Source organism: Serinus canaria, chromosome 4, assembly GCF_022539315.1.
Source record: "Serinus canaria isolate serCan28SL12 chromosome 4, serCan2020, whole genome shotgun sequence".
NCBI lineage: Eukaryota > Metazoa > Chordata > Aves > Passeriformes > Fringillidae > Serinus > Serinus canaria.
This window is the reverse complement of record NC_066317.1, coordinates 48,031,339-48,049,379: the sequence shown is the minus strand read 5'-3', so window position 1 is coordinate 48,049,379 and position 18,041 is coordinate 48,031,339. Positions and strand designations below refer to the sequence as shown.

Sequence of the window (18,041 nt, the reverse complement as noted above, 5' to 3'; positions counted from 1 at the left end):
GGGGCTGGCAAACCATCACCCTTTCGCTTTCCACTTCCTCTCCTTTCTCACACCCTCAGCCTTCATGCTGGGAGGCTCTGCCAATATTTCTCAGCTCTCTCCTACTCTCTGGGGTTTCAGTCAGCCTGAGATTTGGCAGGTTTATTGCTGATGCTTCTTTTTCCTGAGCTAATTGCAAACAGCCTCATTAATATCTTGTTTGGTGGTTATGTCAAATTGCTGGGTTTTTTATATTCTGAAAGGTACTGGTTCAGAGTCCTTTTTTAGGAGCTGATCTCCCAGTATCATGGTGACTTTGGGCAAAGATTCAGGTTGTGTTTCGTTCCTGAGAATCTGGAAATAGTTTTGACTTCTAAAGTATGGGAAAAAATTATTTTAGTGGTATTTGTTTATTCTAATTCTGCAGTCAGCACACACCTTGTTTTGTTTACTAACTAACTTCTGAGGACTGCAGATGTTGTTTGTTTTGATTGTGAGACATATAAGTGTTGGTCCCTGGGAGGCTGCTCCGTGAATTTGCAAACTGATAAAACCTGTTAAGTGTGTTAGCTGTAGAAATCATCTTGTCTGCTAAATTGTAAGCTGTATTTAGCTGATGAATGAATGCAAATCAACAATATGAAGACTTAAAAGCCTTTTATATACATAGATATAAAAATGATTGTTGATAGTCTTTTGTGCATAAGACCATCAAGAAATTGTGCAAGATCTAACAATGACTTGGAGAAAAACAGCTGTTTATAATAAAATGGATATAATCAGGAAAACCTTTGTTTCCCTTTTCCCATCTGGTCACTTGTGTTACTACAAGGGGAAGGAACAAAGGGGTTTGTTTATTTTAGGGCATTTGAAAGAAGCAGCAAGTCTCCACCTTCTTGCCCTGCGTGGGAGTTATTAGCTGCAGAGCTAGCACCTTGTCTAACCCTGATACAGAAATGGTCTGCAAATAGCTGAACTGGCCAAGGCACAGTTAGCTCCCTGTTGAGAACTGAATACCTTAGTTTTCACTAATCTTAATAGAAGTTGGGATAGTTGTTATTACCTTGGGATCAAATACCACATGCCTAACTCAAAATTAACAAGTAACCAGAATGGAACCTCGAGGGATTTTTACCTAGACATTAGATTTCTCTCCTGAGTGGAAATGCTTCTTTTCGATTCTTAGCATAGAAAACTGGATAACTAGAGGGAATGCATTTGTGACTATAATAGCAAGAGTGAAATGATTGAAAATGGTACATGAGTGGCAAAGCAAATCAGAGCTGTTTGAAGAGGGTCATGGCAATGTCAGTAAAGGGATCATGAGTTAGCATTAGGAAGAGATTGAAACAAGCTTTGTATTGTCAGTTTTGGTTTTATCTCCTCCACACAGTGTTGAGACAGCTCATCTAAATGCATCAGTTTGGATTTCTGGTCTTTCTGTTTATGGGGATTTTTTTTTTCTTTATACACATGGAGTTTATTTCATAGGAAGAAATCACAAGGGTAATTAATGGGTGCTGCATGATCATGTGGGTCACTAACTTTTGCTGGACAAGTCTGGTCTTTGCCTTTTATCCTAGTAAGCACCTCTGCACAGCTTTGCAAAGGTTATCTTTCAAAGTGTTACAAAAGACACAAATGGCAGGTTTGTGCATCTAGGTGTACTGGCCTGCTTCTACATACAAAGTCTGCAAAAGACATCACTGCCTGTTGGTGATGGAGCAGGGGAGAGTATATTTGTTATTTAATTTGCCCGTCTGATTTTACAGAGCCATTTCATCTTCCCCTGCTATCTGAAGCACAAAACACCCTGCTAAAATGAGAAAAAACAAGATCATTTAATCTGATGCTTTTCTCTAGAGAATCCTGCTTCAGTTGTTCTAATAAATGGCCAAAATGGGTCTTGTTGAATGGAATTAGGCTGGAGAGGGAGTGGGACAAAATGGCATAACTGAATCATGGAGATTCAAAAGCACATTTATTCAGACCTAGGTAGAGGGATGCCGAACAGCCTTCAAAACCTGGCTTCAGATGTCTCAGTGTTCATTTGAATTTGCTGTCTGGTTTAAATTGTAAACTCTGCTATGTAAAGACAAAGTTTTAAAGCGGCATATCTGATTTTAACCCAGTAACCAAAGACCGCAACGTAATTTAACTTTTATTAGTCTTGGAAAAAATTTGAATGCTTGCTGGCTTGTGGTTTGGATGTGAAACATACAAAAATAGTATTATTTTTTCTGATGTTGAATCTGTTTTTTTCACATTAGTAGACATCTGATTTTGTTCCATTATATAATGATTCTTCAAACAGGCAGTAAGATACAATTATCTCTTGAGACATAGTTTATTTAACTTGATAATTTTGTACTAATGCAAATGCCTTTGCATTATGTGGCGTCAGCTCATCAAGATAAAAATGAAATCACTAGAATAAGTGATGGGAGGCCTTTTCTTATGCTGCTAGAGTTTGTATGAATGTGGGATTTCTAACTCTTGGAGAACGCAGCTGTGATTTTCTGGAGGAGTTAACCTGCATCAAACAGATTTAATGTGTAGCTCCTAATGCATAAAGTACTTTCTGTCTGCAACTTAATTTTTAACTTCATGCGTCTTCTCTTATTTTTGCTCAAGTCAAAACTTTAGGAAACCAGAGAAATTCATCAGACTTCATCTGAAAGTGAAATGCACAAAAATTATGGGATGCAATACTATGCAATTAAGGCATCGAGCACCGGTTGCACTTCTCTTCCTTCTGCTCCCTTGCCTCTCACCCACCGTGTTGAGGCAGCAGGAAAATTAACTTTCTTTCTTTTAACATAAAAATATCCTGTTTTATTGCTGAGTGGTAAAAATCAGTGGTGTTTTGAAAGGTAGAGAATAGTAGTAGGTAGAATGTAGTATAAACAAGTATCATTTCAAGCCAATTGGGAGAAATTTTCTAATAGTTTTTTAAAATGTGGAGTCAGAGTGCAGAGTATGCAAAACACTACAAAAGTACCAGACTTAAAATTGTTCAGCCAACTTTGCAGAGATGGTAAAAACAGATGGTTGGAGAGTGTGCTGATGGTGTGCTGTTTTGGCTAAAATGAGACAGCTCATACTCAGATACCTGGTGCCTCTCATCGTGTACAAAACCAGCAATGGTGGGCTTGATACCAGAAGAAAAATTAGCTTTAAAACATGTTAAATAATGTGGTGGTCACAAATCTCAGTAGATCAGTCTTGGCAAAGTAAGACTGAGTTTCCAGCAGCCTCTCCAGCTCCATATAGACCTTTTCATATTCTGCTGAGCCCCTAGTCAGGGAGCGAAAAATAAGCAATCAGAAACTGGATTGACTGCTAAGGTGAAATTGTCCAAATATCAGGGAGGTGTCAATGATGCTTTCATAGCAAATAAACCTGTGTCTGTTTCTTTTTTGTGTTTTTCCTTTTCTTTTTCCCCCTCTCATGGGAAGTCTTAAACACTTGCCCTTAATTCCAGATGACAGGTTGTTATCAAACATCTGTTCCTGGTAGCTTGCTGTAGGTGACTGCTTCTTCCAGCCTAAGCTGGGCAATATTTAGCATGAAAAGTTTAGAATTTGCACCTAATAAAGTTAGCTGATTGCAAGAGACACTTTTCATTTTAGCCAGAGAAAAAAGCTTTGGGTTCTTCCTGAGCTTTCCCTTTTAAATAATCACAGGGGTTATTTCAGGTTTTAATATGGCTTTGGTGCACTTGCAGGCAGACAGGATTGAAAAACTGTTTTAGCATGTGAACTCAACAACAAAGCTCCTGCTGTCATGCAGATATGTTGTCACATTAAAAAACAACAGGAGAGAAATACAATTCCTGTAAATGAATGCCATCTCAAAAGACTGTTGTGGTTGATACACAGAATATCTGGATTATTTAAATGAATTGTAGGGTTTGTTTGATTCCCCCCCTACTTCTTTGTGCATAATTTTGCTTGTAGATTAGGCAGATATTCTTGTTCTGACAGTTTTGGTTCATTTTCCAATTTGTATGACAGCAGTATTCGTCCGTGGTTGCACATACAATATTACTGATGAATGCTACATAACATTGTCAGCACTATATGGTTTTAAAAAGGAACAGAGAAAGTTGATGATATTTCTTTGCCTTTATTTTAATCTATTTGAATGATATGTGAAATTTGAAATCAACCTATTTAGGGAAGTAACTTAAAGAAGATATTTCCCTTTTTTATATATTCATATCATTAATTAATGATGAGTTTCAAGATCTATGGATTTTTAAAATTTCAAATTAGAAGGAGGTTGCTGAGTGTACATGAGTGTAAGGAGGTACATGGAAAAGCAATGTGCTGATAAAGGACTTCCTCTCATTTTGACATCTGAAAACTGTAAATTTACTAATTCTTAGAAGTGCTTTGCAATCCAACTCTGATGATATTTAAATATTCTTTTCAACATTGATTCCTGCTAGTGTTTCATGTTTAATGTGACATTTGAGTTGCCCTCTTGACATGAGTGTGATACTCTGGATTGGTAAGAAAGAGTGAGAATGTCCTTGGGACTGGTCTAATTCTGTCAGGGAAGTGGCCAACTGAAAAGATTTCTTGGAATTGTAGAAATGTAGCAAACATGTAGCAAATGTTTTGAAACTTGCAGTTCTTATTGTTTAGATTGGAAATGTGAAGCATATTTTTAATGGTCTCCTTTTCTAGTATTAAAGCATTATGGTGAAATAATTGCATTCCTTTCAATCCATTTTAGACCCTACATGATATTCACTATGAGTAAAAATAAAAATAACAGTAGTTAAAATAATTGTCGGGGTTTTTTTTTTTCCTCTTCAGGAATTTGTTTTCTACAAGGCTAAATTGTTACATTTTATAAAAGGCAAATTTCTTTTATTGCTCTGAGTATATTTGAACAAGATGCTTAACCTAATTGTTCCTAATATTTGTTTCACCCAGCAATAAACAGGGCAGAGAATGAGCACCAGTGCAGCTCATTGATCTGATAATGAGAGGTGCTCATTCTGTGTCTTGCTTCCTGGTCAGGTCTATCATGTCTTCAGAGCTGGAGCTTCTGGAACTGTCAGTGCTGGTGTGTTGCATAATGGATGAGCCTGAACTGATGGAGGCAGCAGGTGCTCCAGTAATAGAAAAGAGCAGTGTTTATTATTGTTGTATGCATCATCAATCCTTCTCCCTTTCTCCCTCCACTTTCAGTGTCCTCCGAACAAAGGCTCCCTATATCTGCAGCAGCAGGGGAGAAAAGAGCAACAACTTACCCTGTGTAACATTGCTGGGTTTTGTCTCAGGGGCAACCTTGTAAATAGGTCTTGATTTGATGCTCAGGATCTGTGAATGGATGTTTGTCATTGCATGTGACAACAGTATTGATTTGTGAATTCCATTTAGCAGAAAACTCTTACTGGTTACTGATATTTGTTAACTGCCCTATTCCAGCTAAATCAGATGAATGAAAAATGGCTTTCTATCTAGTACTCATAATGCACTGCAAGATCCCTAGCTCCTGTGGGAGCAATCTATTGAAAGACAGGTCTAAACATTCTTTAATTGGGGAAAGCTGTACTTTTTGGGAGAAGGAGGAGGAGGACAGAGAAATAAATGGAGGTTCTTAGTTCTGCTTAAGATGCTGACGAGTCTTGGAAGTGTCTTTTCAAGAGTAAGCTGTGGTTTAAAATCTTACAGAAGTACTTCCTTGTCAAATCTACCAACATCTCATGTCCATATGCTCTAAGACATCAGCTGATTCTAGATAGTCTGCAGTGTTTCTCTTGTCTAGAGCATTAATGGCAGTCACTATTCCCTTTTGCAGGGCTATTGCTTGTCCTTCAGGATCTGGGTCAAAGGAGCCATGGAGAAGAGTTGGGGAGAACAGAAAACCATTTTTTTCCAGTAGAGGCTGCAGTGGGATTTCTATCTGTGTGTAATGTCATCATAATTTAGAGAGAAATAGTTGTTCTGTTTCACCATACCTACCTATTTAGTTTCTGGTGGGTTTATTAACTTATGGCAGCATTCTTTTTGTGGCTATGTTGTGTTTTAATACCAGCTGGCAACCCCACAGCTGCTTACTCACTCCTCCTCTCCAGGAAGAGCAGGGGAAGAGAACTGGAAAGGTAAATGTGAGAAAATTCATGAGCTGAGATAAGAATAGTTTAATAATAGAAATAAAATAATCCTACATTGTAATGAGTAGGAAAATAACAAAGAGTGATAAATGAATCCCAAAAAGGGCAAGTTTTGCAATAAAAACCTATTTCTCACCCACAACCTGCCAATGCCCAGCCAGTCCCCCAGCAGCAGCTTCCCCACCAACCTCCCCTCTGCTTCTGTTGCTGCACATGATCCATATGGTATGGGATATCCCCTGGGTCTATTGGGATCAGGTGTCCTGACTGTGTGCCCTCCTAAATTCTTGTGAGTCTAGTTTTATCCATGCTTGGTAGCCAACTGTTGTTTAAAAACTGGCTTAGCTGGGAAGGCATTCAGAGTGGGAATGCTTTTCCTTAACTCTGTCTCTACAGAAGCAGGGACAAAGTAGATCTACTTCCAAAGAGTTATTAATAAAGGTCTCAAAAGTATATGACTGAATTAAGGTTAACCTCCTTTCTGCAGGAAAGTGGATCATTTTTTTTCAGTCTCTGATTTTTGAAATGCACTGTTTTTCCTGTTTAGAATTACCCGCTGATAGTTCTGCAGTTTGTTTGCAAGTGACTGCGAAATCATGGCACACAGCCCTGTTCCTGCTGCAGAATGTGCCAAGGGAGGACCCAGAGTACAGAAGAAACATCCAAGAAGCTCAGATATTGTTCTCAAAAGTGTTGTGGTTTACCTCTTTCCCTTTTACTTGAAAGGAACAAAGTTTTGCAGAGTTGTATTGATAGCAGATAGAATTACACCTTTCAGCAGTTTGTATGACACGTCTCTGTTCCCCATGGACAGTTTCCTGCTTTGCTTGCTCTGGGCTTCCAGGCTTACTGTCTGGAAAATCAAGTCTTAAATGCCTTGCTGAGCTATACTTTTATACATATATATATATATATATATATATTTAAATTTTGCATACTGTAAATGGGACACTTTACATGTGGACTTGCCTTGAAACAACTGGATGGTATTAAATTTAAAAGCTTCAAGGTAGACTGGTGCCTACTGATGCTCATCATTGGCATTTCAGAGGCTTCACTGAGACCTAAGACATTGAGTATCATCTTTAAATGCATGGTTAAATTTATTAATGTTTTTCTCAAGCGAACACTTAATTTCTTCAGAAAGGGAAGCTGGTGTCTGCTACCAGACATTTTTCATTGCAAAATCTCAGTAACAGTGCTGAGCTTTGGTAGTCTCTCTGACAGTGGTTAATGACAGGCTGAAGTGCTTCTAGTGCTGGGCCCCTCTAACTTGGAGCATCTTGTATGTTTGTATTCCTGTCTCTGTGCAGCTTTAAATGTGTGCAGTTTTAAAATTGTCTGCCAAGATGCACATTCCTGGCAGAAAGCAACACACTGGCGTCAAAAACTGCTTGTCCAAGAAGTAGTGCAGTGGTCTTGTAAAATATAAATGCAGTGATTAATGTAAAATAGGTTAAAGCAGTGTAAAGTGGGGATTAGCAAATCTAGGTACTGCAGTGATCCTATCATCTCCTACAGAGCTGTTGATCTCTTCATTGCTCTGAGGGTGAGACAAGATGTTGAGCTCAACAAGGAGTCTGCTGCCTGTGTCGTGTTTTGCTCTGCCTCTGCAGCTGTAATTGACAGAGCTTTAAACACTTCTGATTCAGGACTGCCTAAACTTTCTAAAGCTGGAGGAGAGAAAATGGAGGGTTTTATTAGCAGATGCTTCAGTTTCTACATGTAGATGATCTTGGAGGAGCAGTTTTTCAAGAGCATGAGAAACCTTTTCTAGACCTTGAAAAAGGAGTCAAAGGATAACAAAATATCTGTTTTAATTCTTTGCTCTTTTAGACATGGCCAGAAAACCAATTTCCTGTTCTGCTGGAAAGTTGCTAATGTAATCAACCTGAGACAAAGGAAAAAATTTCTCCCATCCTTTGCTAAAAAACATCTTTGACTTGGTGATAAAGTGTGAGGCAAATAGGTTATTGGTGGGAGAGCTACTCTGTGTTCAGGAGCCAGAGTCTGAGTAATCTCCCTTCATCAGTACTGATTCTAGCTTCAAGAAGAATTAGTTAGGGAAAAAAATAAGAGCTGAATCAACAGTTTCTGCTTTTGAGATTAGTTCCCTGTATACATTTTTCTTTCTGTATGTAACTGAAGAGGTACAATAAAAGGCAGTGTGAATGCTTGTCTGTCCATGGAAAGCCCCAGGGAATCATACAAAAAGCAAGTTCATGATAACTTTTATTAGCCTTTCATTTGTCAGTGAGCAGACTGCTTATTTAGCCTGATTGGGTAAGAAAGTAAGACCTTGGGTAAGGGTGTTCCTGACAGTAATTACAAGGCATCTGCTCCTCTTCCCTTCAAAGGTGCAGGAGCTGCCATTGTGTACTGGTGCACCCCAAAGCAGGGTAGGTTGAGTAAGGCCAGACTCTCCAGACAGACAGGACTAGATTAAATGAGGGCCTTGGACTGAGGTGCATGCTTGTCTTCTGGTCTCTTGTACCTGTTGACTTCACATCATACGTGCGCCTCTGATCGCTGCTCCTCTGACCATCTGCATGGAGTCTTGTTTCTACAGAAAGGAGCAAACAGCTAAAGAACGTGTTGTTATGGTAAGATGCACCTTCCACCAAATACAAGTTATTTTCCTAAAATAGTGCTTAATCTTTCTTCTCCCCAATCAAGGAGTAGGGTGAACACTTTACTGGTAAATCTGTGGCAAAAACCTACAATTCTCCCCTACTTAAATTCCCATAAAAAACTAAGAAAGGGATGATGGATTCCTATAAGAGATTACTTTTTAAATTTTTAAAAAATTTTTAGCAACAAAAAACCCCTAAATTGAAGAATTGATTAAAAACACCCTAGGGTATCTGTCATCTAGTACCTAATTTCAATAACACTGGAAATAAGAGTCTGGTTACCCATAAAGCAACAATGCAATGCCAATCTACTGCCTGTCAGATACAAATTAGATGTAACAGATGACCTGATGCTAGGTGAAGCTTTCAGGGCATGTTCTGCAGCCAAGAGAAATCTGACAGAAGTAGCTTTTAAGTTCCTTCCTGCTCTTTGCTCTCTTTCTTCACAAAATGTTTCGACCTTGACTGAAAATCTGCCCCACCCCACCCCAAAGGGAAGGCTGCAATATCTGGCAATGCACCTGGAAATGTATACAAACAGCATTAGGGAGGGGAGATGAAAAGGAAGCTGATTTTACTCTATCATTAAATTTTAACACTCCCTAGCAGCTTGCCAGCCAAACAGGATTATACTACCAGATGTCCTGGCAGAAATGCACACGGCTCTGCAAGATCATAAATCCAAGCAACGTATGGCAGCCCTGCATGTTTAATACTACTGTTAGCAATGCAGAATTTCAGTGTGGAAAGCTCTGGTGGTGAGCAGGATTTAGCAAAGACAAAATCTTCCCAGACTTAGCTTTAAAGCCTTAGGTAGGGTAATAGCTGCTGCTGCTGGTGGTGGTATGTACTACTCTTTCAGTATTTCTTTTGTCCTGTCTCCTATACAAAGTACTAACCAAGCCAGTTTAGTCTACACTTTAAATATAGGTGTCCATCATGTCCTCATTAATCTGTGCTAAGGATCAGAAAAAAAACCAGCTGTTATGGTTTTTCCAGTTGCTGCTCCCTCCATGGAAAACAAAAAGCATCCCTAAGTAAATAAATTATTCCTTTAGTGAGGACTTAGAATTGGGCCCACCAAAGGGGAGTGTGTTTGTGTCAGTGGGTATGGTTTCTCCATGCTGTATGTTGAGTAAACTGTCAGCTGGCCTAATCAGCAGTGTGGCAGAAGGGAATTTAAAGCAAATGGGGGAGAATATGCTATTTTTTTCTATTGCTGCTGGGAGAAATGAAGTTTATATGAAATATTGAAAGAGTGAGTCAGCTTTTTGTCTCATCAAAGAATAATATGAGGATGAGTAGTCAGAGGAAAAGAGCAAAAGGGACTTCAGTACAGGTAGTTAACTTTACAAATTGCAGTTAAACTCAAGTGACCAGGAAGTGGAAGACCTAAAAATAATATTAAGTGCTTTCTTTGCAAATTAATCTTGCTACCCATGTGTGAAATCTCCCCTCATTCTCCCATACATTCTTTAAATTTTCAAGTTCTGTATCACAGAATTTCAGGTTATTTATTGCTGGCCACATTAGTCATTCTGAGCTCATGCTGGTTTTGTCCCTGAGGATAGAATTACACACTAGAGATATTTGTTTGCTCTTTTACTGATTTCAGTAGTAAATTACCTCAATACTGTAAAGCCTTTTGGAAGGCTTTGAGCAGAGTGCTTGTCATTATTCAGTTTTACTGGAAGACAGGTATGTTAGATCAGTGGTTGTTGCCCCTGGAAAACTCCATTCATGCAATATTCAAGTTTCTCTGAACTAAATCAACTACCTTCCTAGTATTTGTCATAAATCTGTTCAGGTCTGGTTTGCATTGCTATGATTTTAACAATTTAAATGCCTCTGTGACATAAGAGAGAGGGAACTCATGCCCAGATGATGTGTTGTGTCCACTTTTGCAGACAGAGACTTTGCATGATCCATAGGTGGCTGAAGCAGGAGCCAGTGAGGGGTCTCCAGGCTCCATCACTCTGTCAGTGCAATGCAGTGCAATTCTGGGCTGCAAAGGTGAAGCTGGCTTTGACTGGTCAGGGTTGTTTGGTTCAGAAATCCCTTGCCTATGCTATATGAAAATGGAATTTAACTTGCCTATTCATCCTATTAGCTCACATTATAACTCAGAAACAGGGAGGTTGGAATTCATTACTCTAGAGGAGCCAAATCCCCATGCCCTGAAAGCTGTCTAGCTTCTTTTGATGGTTTGTGTACCCTGTTGCTTGTACAAACCAATGCTTTCTATATACATACCTGATTATTACAGTTTAAGCCTTACTTTTATATCTTCCTAGTTAAGTAGCAGGACCTGATTTTCTCATTTAAGAAAAAATATTATTTAGGGGAAAATAATGGTAGCACAATATGGAAAGGCAGCATACTCACATACAAAGAAATAAACAGCTTATGAAAAACTTCGAAAATCTTCCTCTCTTTACTGTCATGCTTCATAAGCTCTAAAGAACACATAATGAGAAACAAGGACCTCTTTTTGCTGTGCCTCTAATTTTTTTCACTTCATAACATGGCATTTTCAGTTGTGCACATAGAAAATGAAATTGTTTTCAGTGTGTTATCCCTGATGACCAAGTGTTTATTCAACTACTTATATCTTGTTGGCCTAGATAAACTTCACCTGAGGCTAGCATCTGTTCATTAATTTGTCACCTTTTCTTTTTCATGCCCCTAAGCTGTTTTGACACAAGAAGCTTTGCAAGCTCCCTCTCAGGAAGCACCAGCAGCAGTATAAAATGCAAGGAAAACAATGTAAACTGAAGCTTTGGGAAAATAAAGTTGTGCAATATGGCAATGGTTAGTGGCTGGATGACAGCCATCCTTGATGATATAAATTTTGTAGCATGTGTAACTGCAAAGAACAAAAGAGTTAATCAGCAACAATGCAATATATACCAAGTGTTACTGTATGCAAATATGTATTGAAGTTGTTGCCATGAAAAACTTTAATTACTCATTTTAGGTTTGTATTCTGTTGTAAAGTGACAGGGAAACTGAGAAATGCACCTGGCACTCAAATAATTGCCCTGGTTGTGACACTTGTAGCTTTTTACAGAGAGGAAAATATAATCCAGATGATGAATAAAAATAACGCCTCCTCACATAAATGAAGCACACAGTAATAAATGGTACTGCTTTGCTTCTGCTCTCTATTTTTAATTTTCAGTATGACAGGGACATGCAGCTTTTTTCCACTCAGCTTTATAGAACTTATTAAAGAATTGGGAGGCTATTCTAATCATTAGCAAGATATAGTTTGTGTTTTGCCTTTAATGTACTTTGTTCTAACTTTGGCACCCTGGCACTGCAATAATTACAGTGTGCTGCCATTGCAGAGTGGACAGGGAACTCTTCCATCTCTCCTGCTTTGTCCTGCACTGCCTAAGTGTGCTGATCTGTACCAGTGAGATGGGAAGAGTGCAAGGAGGAAGATGGAGCTTGCAAGATGTGGAAGTCTGGAAACCTGGCCTTGCAAAGAAAGGCGGTCTCAAAAGTTCTCTCAGTTAGCATCTTGGGGTTTCATGTTACTTTTTTTTTCCTTTCCTGAAGACAGCAGTCCAGAATAGAGTGCCTTGCATCTGGTCATGACTGGTTTTGTGCAGGTTCACTTCTGAACATCAATTCTCTGTACTATGAAAACTGATGGGGTAAATTTTCATCCAGCAAACTGGAGGCTTTTATTTCCTGAGATGGGAGATGAGCTAGTAAGAACTGACCACTGCTTACATCAATAACATGAGCACAGTCCTGTGATGTGTGTAGATTTTTGTGATATCATGGCTAATGCACACATTTTCATTATTAGTGGAGTTTGAGTAAAGTAGGCTCTTTGCTATGTGGGATTCTCTGTGTGCAAATATGAGAGTGCCAATCCTTTTGCTTGAAGTTCCTTTGTCTCCTCCCGCCCTGGGTGTGCTGGGCAGAGGTTATCTCAGTAATGTGCACCAGGTGGCTTGTGGGCCTGCAGTAGTTTTTCATGAGGGTATGGCCCAAAGTGGCCTCTGCAGAGAGGGAGGTGTATGTGTGTGTGTATGCCAAGCAACTGAGCTCTGGTTTCCTCTGGAAAAGGTGGATCCAGCTTCTTGCTTCTCTCAGTCCCATTTTGGGTTTATCTTTGTCATTTATAATGTCATTTTCATGCTTATTTTTAGTTTCTAGCCTTTCTCTGTTGAACTGTTTTTACATTTTAATTGAGTAAATCAGGAGACTTGTAGGTGATTAATGTTTTCCCTCTGCAGCTGCATCATCTAGAACAGGCATAAACCTTGCCATGCCTCATTTACTTCCAGTTCCTTTTCAAACAGACTTGCACTGTTCCTGGACCTTCCTGTCTTTCCTCACCTCCTGTCAGTGTGTGCTGTACCTCTCACTGGATGAATTTGTGTGCCAGCTGTGCATCTGTATTTCATGATTTTATTTGTGCAGACAGAAGGAGTGTATGAAACCTTCCTACATCATCAGTAATAACAGCGATACTAGTGTGACAGCTTTTGGCAGGTAGAGTCCTACCTGAATTGTGGTAACAGTTTCAGTACTGCTCCCTGATAAATGAGGGTCTTCCACAAATGTATAAGAAGACTGATCTCCATATCTGGGACATTTGGTCTAGAGGAGTGAAATAAAATGACTATAATTTTTCTTTAATTTTTTCACAAATGAAAAAACTGCTTGGAGTCAGGCTGCTATGAAGTAGCTCTTCCTGCTCCTTTCTGTAGTACATCTTGTGGATGAAACAAAAGTCAGCTCCACCTATAATTCATCCCAAATGCTAATGATTTTATTGTCATGATTTCCCAGTGTCCCAGCAGATCAAGATTAGAGATAATTTACTCTGGCTAGATATAGTTTAAATGGTTAAAGGTCATTTACAAATTACATGTGGTTTCTTCAGAGATATGAGGGCAACGCAGTGCCTTGTTCTACTTTATGCCTTTGCATAAGATACGATTGTCCACTGATGCTGTTATGATACATTTTTCAGAGTATAGGAGAACTTCCTTCACAGTGAGCAAACAATATGTTTATAATTTAGTGAAGGATTAGAGTTTAGGCTTTGCATATGCATTTCAATTTAAAAAGTGTTGCTCTCTGTCCAAGACTGCCCAGCTATAACCAGCATTTCTGGAACTGACACATTTGTTAATCCTGTGGGACAGCTGCAACTTGTCAGCTTTTATAAATTGCTGTCTTTATGACAGGAAACTAGGAGGGGAAGGGTCTTATATCTGAATATAGCAGCAAGGAGAAAACAGGGACATAATGACAGATGTGTCCCCAAGTCACTGTTCTCTATGGTGGAAGCAACACCCAGAGCAAGGCTCTTGCTGAAAACTGGATGAAAGCCATGAGAACTCTATAAGCATCCGGTAAATGTTTTGCCTGGGTAAAGAGAAGACCTCCTGCAGGACAATCAAAACTGGTTTTTTTATTTGTATTGTTTCTGTTCAGTGCTTTCTAAACATAGTAACTATTTTTATATCTTTTGTGATCATATTAAAAAGTATTCTTTACTTTTAACTGAACATTTTATCTGTTGATAATGATATGAGGATGAATGGGAAGACATTGTCAACACAGTAGTGAGTCATAAATGGGGGTTCAGTCATGCTTGTAGCATCTACCACCCTCAGGTGAGACTGGGATTCCTGGAAGGTTTCTAGCTGGTCTATCCCTAAGCAGCACAGAATGGCTTAAGAGCTTGTGAGGCAAAGTGTGCCTCCTGGTCCTGGTACCTGGGAGGATCCTAAGCTTCCACTGAGTTTGTATTCTCTTAACATTCATGGCTGAATTGGTGATGTGAAGTATCTTTTAATACCAACAGGAGTATTGAGGCCTGTGTTTGAAGGGCTGTAACTCACACCATTGCTTTCAATTGTCTTTGCTTATTCTATAAAGATGATAAGTTAAGGACTAAAGCTCAAGGCCAGTACGAAATATTTAATGTGGTGCAAAAAAAGCAATAAAAATACATAGTTTGTCTAAATGCAATAGTTTTAAAATTCAAAACACTATAAAATAAAACTTCTAAAATATTCAGAAGATTACATTGTAGTTTTTGTTTTGTCATTTTTGGTTTTTACTGCTAGAAAACAGTCTGCAATTGCAGACTGCAATTGCATTGGAGCAAATACTTTTTCCTGTATGTTAAATATCTTGATTAAGTAGGAAAGAGAAATGGACACTGCTCAGTCCTTTGCAAGGCCTGTAAAGCTCAAATGTTCCTTAAACAGCAGATGCTCTAACGGAGTATTATGAATTGCACTTGTAAATCTCCCTCTCTAATAGATGTCACTCTTTTGTTTCCCTCTACTCTTTTGCAGCAAGTGACGGGCAGGAGTTTTGGTGAGAAAGATTTTCGTTCCGGATTAGAAAACGGCATTCTTCTGTGTGAGTAAGTAATGCTTACAGTTTTGAGCCTTGAATACAATCTTGACTAAAGTAGAAAACAGCCTTAGCTAGTATATTCCACTGTTGATTTCCCTTTGAGAGTTTTGACATTGAGCACAGTGGTATTTCACTAAAGTATAATTTCAGTGCCAAAGCTATTGTTATGGTGAGGGTTGAAATGTGGCTTAAAGAAAACAGGTTTTATGAAGTGCTTCCCTCACTCCACCCCTGGTCCTCAGCTGAGTTATGTAAAACAAAAAAATATTATGTTGTTTTTTGGTTTCCTTTTATTTAATGTTTTTAACCACAGATTGGCAAACGGTGTTCCACACCTGCCTGTGGATGTCTCTGCCACAATGAGGCGTTTTGGACCAACTCCAAGTCTGAACGCTGTCAGGAGTTAGCCATCTGAATACCATCAATACACAGCTGCTTTAATAGTTTCTGGAAAGGTTAGGTATCCTCTAAATCTTGCCTAAAGGTGTGTTTCAATGACGTGGTTTGTAATTTTTGGATGAGAGACACAAGTTAGCTTTTGCACATTTCTCTCTGTAGTTCTAATGGCTAGTTTTTAGGAAGAGTCTTCCAAAATCTTGTTGAGGTTTACATGCCAAAGCTGGTGACTTCTAAGAGCAGTTTGGAAATATGTCCTAATGCCCTTAGCCCTGTGAAAATCAGGTTTTCAGGCATTTGGGAGAATCTGCTGATCTAAATCACCTGTATGAACCAATTTCTTTCCCTGGGTATACAGGATTGTCACTGAAGTTGATAAAAGCTGTCTTTGCACACCAGAATGATGAAGCTTGTGTAGAACTGAATCCATACTTATAAAGGAGATCTCCTGAGATGTGTAGCTGGACCATTGCAGCTATTGGTAAAGTTTTATACTATTCCAAGCACTGGAACTTGGAAGCTGTTTTCAGCAGTAGAGTTGAGCTAATATTCTGTAACTCAGCTCTAGGTAGCTTACCATAGATCCAAAACCTACTTGTGTAAATACTATTATATGTCTCACTGGTGTCATTAATCAGACAGCTTGAACTTTAGCTTTTAAAGGTGAAAAAATATAAAGGAAATGATGTGATCTATTTTGATTGCAGTTGCGTGTCTTTGCTGAGGAGTGGCTTTGGGAGGAGGGAAGTAGTTGTTATTGTTGACCAAAAGTTGTGTAACTCAGAAGGAGCATACCCTCTTTGTATTTAAGGGCTGCCTGTCACACAAAATCTCTCTCCTCTGTGTGTTGAAGGGAAGTGCAGTGTGCTGAATCACTTCTCATTGCACTTTGAATGTTAAGGTTGAATTGTGTTGCATGAAAAGCAAGGGCTGTGTATTTCAAGATTAGATTGTAATCTTATCTGCAAGTAAGCAGAAGTAGTCTGATTTAAATACTGTAAATCTTTAAGATGGAAGGCTTAACTAACTAATGTTTTGCTAATGAGGCTGATAAATATGTATTTCTTAGAAGGTTGTGAGCTCCAGTAATAACTAGGTCAAGGGAACAGCACTTGGTTATACTATGTAACTGTTCTGTGATATTGGGGAAATTGCTTGTCCTCATTTACCACTTGTGGATCAGTGCAAATCAGCCTGAAGGAATCTGTCTCCTCAGCCTCAAATCTTAGAAGCCATGAAGTTTGTAGTGCTCTTGGTTAGCAAGCTTTAGCTAGTGTGGAAAACTCTATTAGGCTACAGAGCATTAATGAGAAAGTCACCAAATTGGGCTTGATGACAAACAAACTATAGCACCAGCAGTAGAAGTGTATTCCTCACTGGTTCCAAGGCCACTGTAAAATAGAGCACTCAACAGAAATTTTTGGCTCTAACACTGAGAACTTCCAGAGTATCTTCAAAAAGTACTTTGGCAAGTGAAGCACTGATAGTTAATTTTTTATCTGCTGCTCAGTGAAGAACACTGTAAAGCTGCCACAAGCAATACTGACTTTCTAGACAGTACCTTTACCAATAGCTAACTGTCTTTCTAGAGAGTAACTTTACCAATAGCTGCTTTTTGTGACTTATTGGAAAATTACCAGGGTAGCTAATGAAAAAAATGTAATGGTATATAAGCTTTCTCTTAACTCCCTGTCAGTCTGCTGTGTTTTCATTGCAGCTGACTTCAACAAGTAGATGAGAATCTGATCTAAGTGTCTGACAACTTCATAAGACAAGAAATAAATTATAGCTGTCTTGGTTTCTGAAGATGGAAGAACTCATTGTTTTTGGTCAGGTTTTATCTGATTTGTTAAAGTTTTGGAGAAAAGCAAACTTAACCTTTGTTTTTACCTACATGACAATACTCACTGCAAGGGGCATTAACTGGCAACTCATAGCCAGACACTTGTGTGGGTGATGTCCATGTGAATGTGGAATAGCTGTGCCTAACTTCCAGGTGACTCTTTCAGGGTTTTCCTCATCTGTTGTATTTTGTGAGGAAGACTGAAAGCGAGCTTGGGCTCTGAGGGATCCCAGCAGCTAGAGGACTGGAAACTTCTGTCAGGAGTGGGGACACAGTCAGCATGCCTTGAATGTCCCAAACATATCTCAAGCTACCTTCTGGCTTCGCTGGTGTTTTGCAGAAGGGAAGGGGGAAGTTACCATGCCAGAGTCTATTCCCCAAAGAGACTGTTCTGTGCAAAAGGGTGCTGGGGGAATCTCTGTAGCAGGATTGTTTGACCCTTATACACAGTAATGCCAGGCCCTCCTCCACTTGATCCCAATTTCGATGTCCTAGACAGCCTACAGACACAAGCAGGCATCACTACGCTGGTTATAAATGATTCATTCACATCTAGCAACAATCCACATATTTTAATAAATGAAAACGAATGCGACTGTGCAATGCCAAAAGCTCAGGCTCTTGGGATGAATGGGTTGTGGGGCAGTGCAGATGTGTA

The 18,041-nt window shown here is 39.1% G+C and overlaps 1 protein-coding gene across 1 annotated transcript in view; it reads left to right on the top strand.

Annotated features, from left to right (window-relative positions):
* Nucleotides 1-18,041, top strand: part of LIMCH1 (LIM and calponin homology domains 1) — a 173,235-nt gene that overhangs the window by 47,259 nt on the left and 107,935 nt on the right. Inside the window, exon 2 of the mRNA XM_050973641.1 lies at nt 15,081-15,151. Within this exon, the coding sequence (XP_050829598.1) occupies nt 15,081-15,151 (71 nt within the window). The remainder of the gene's footprint in view (nt 1-15,080; nt 15,152-18,041) is intronic.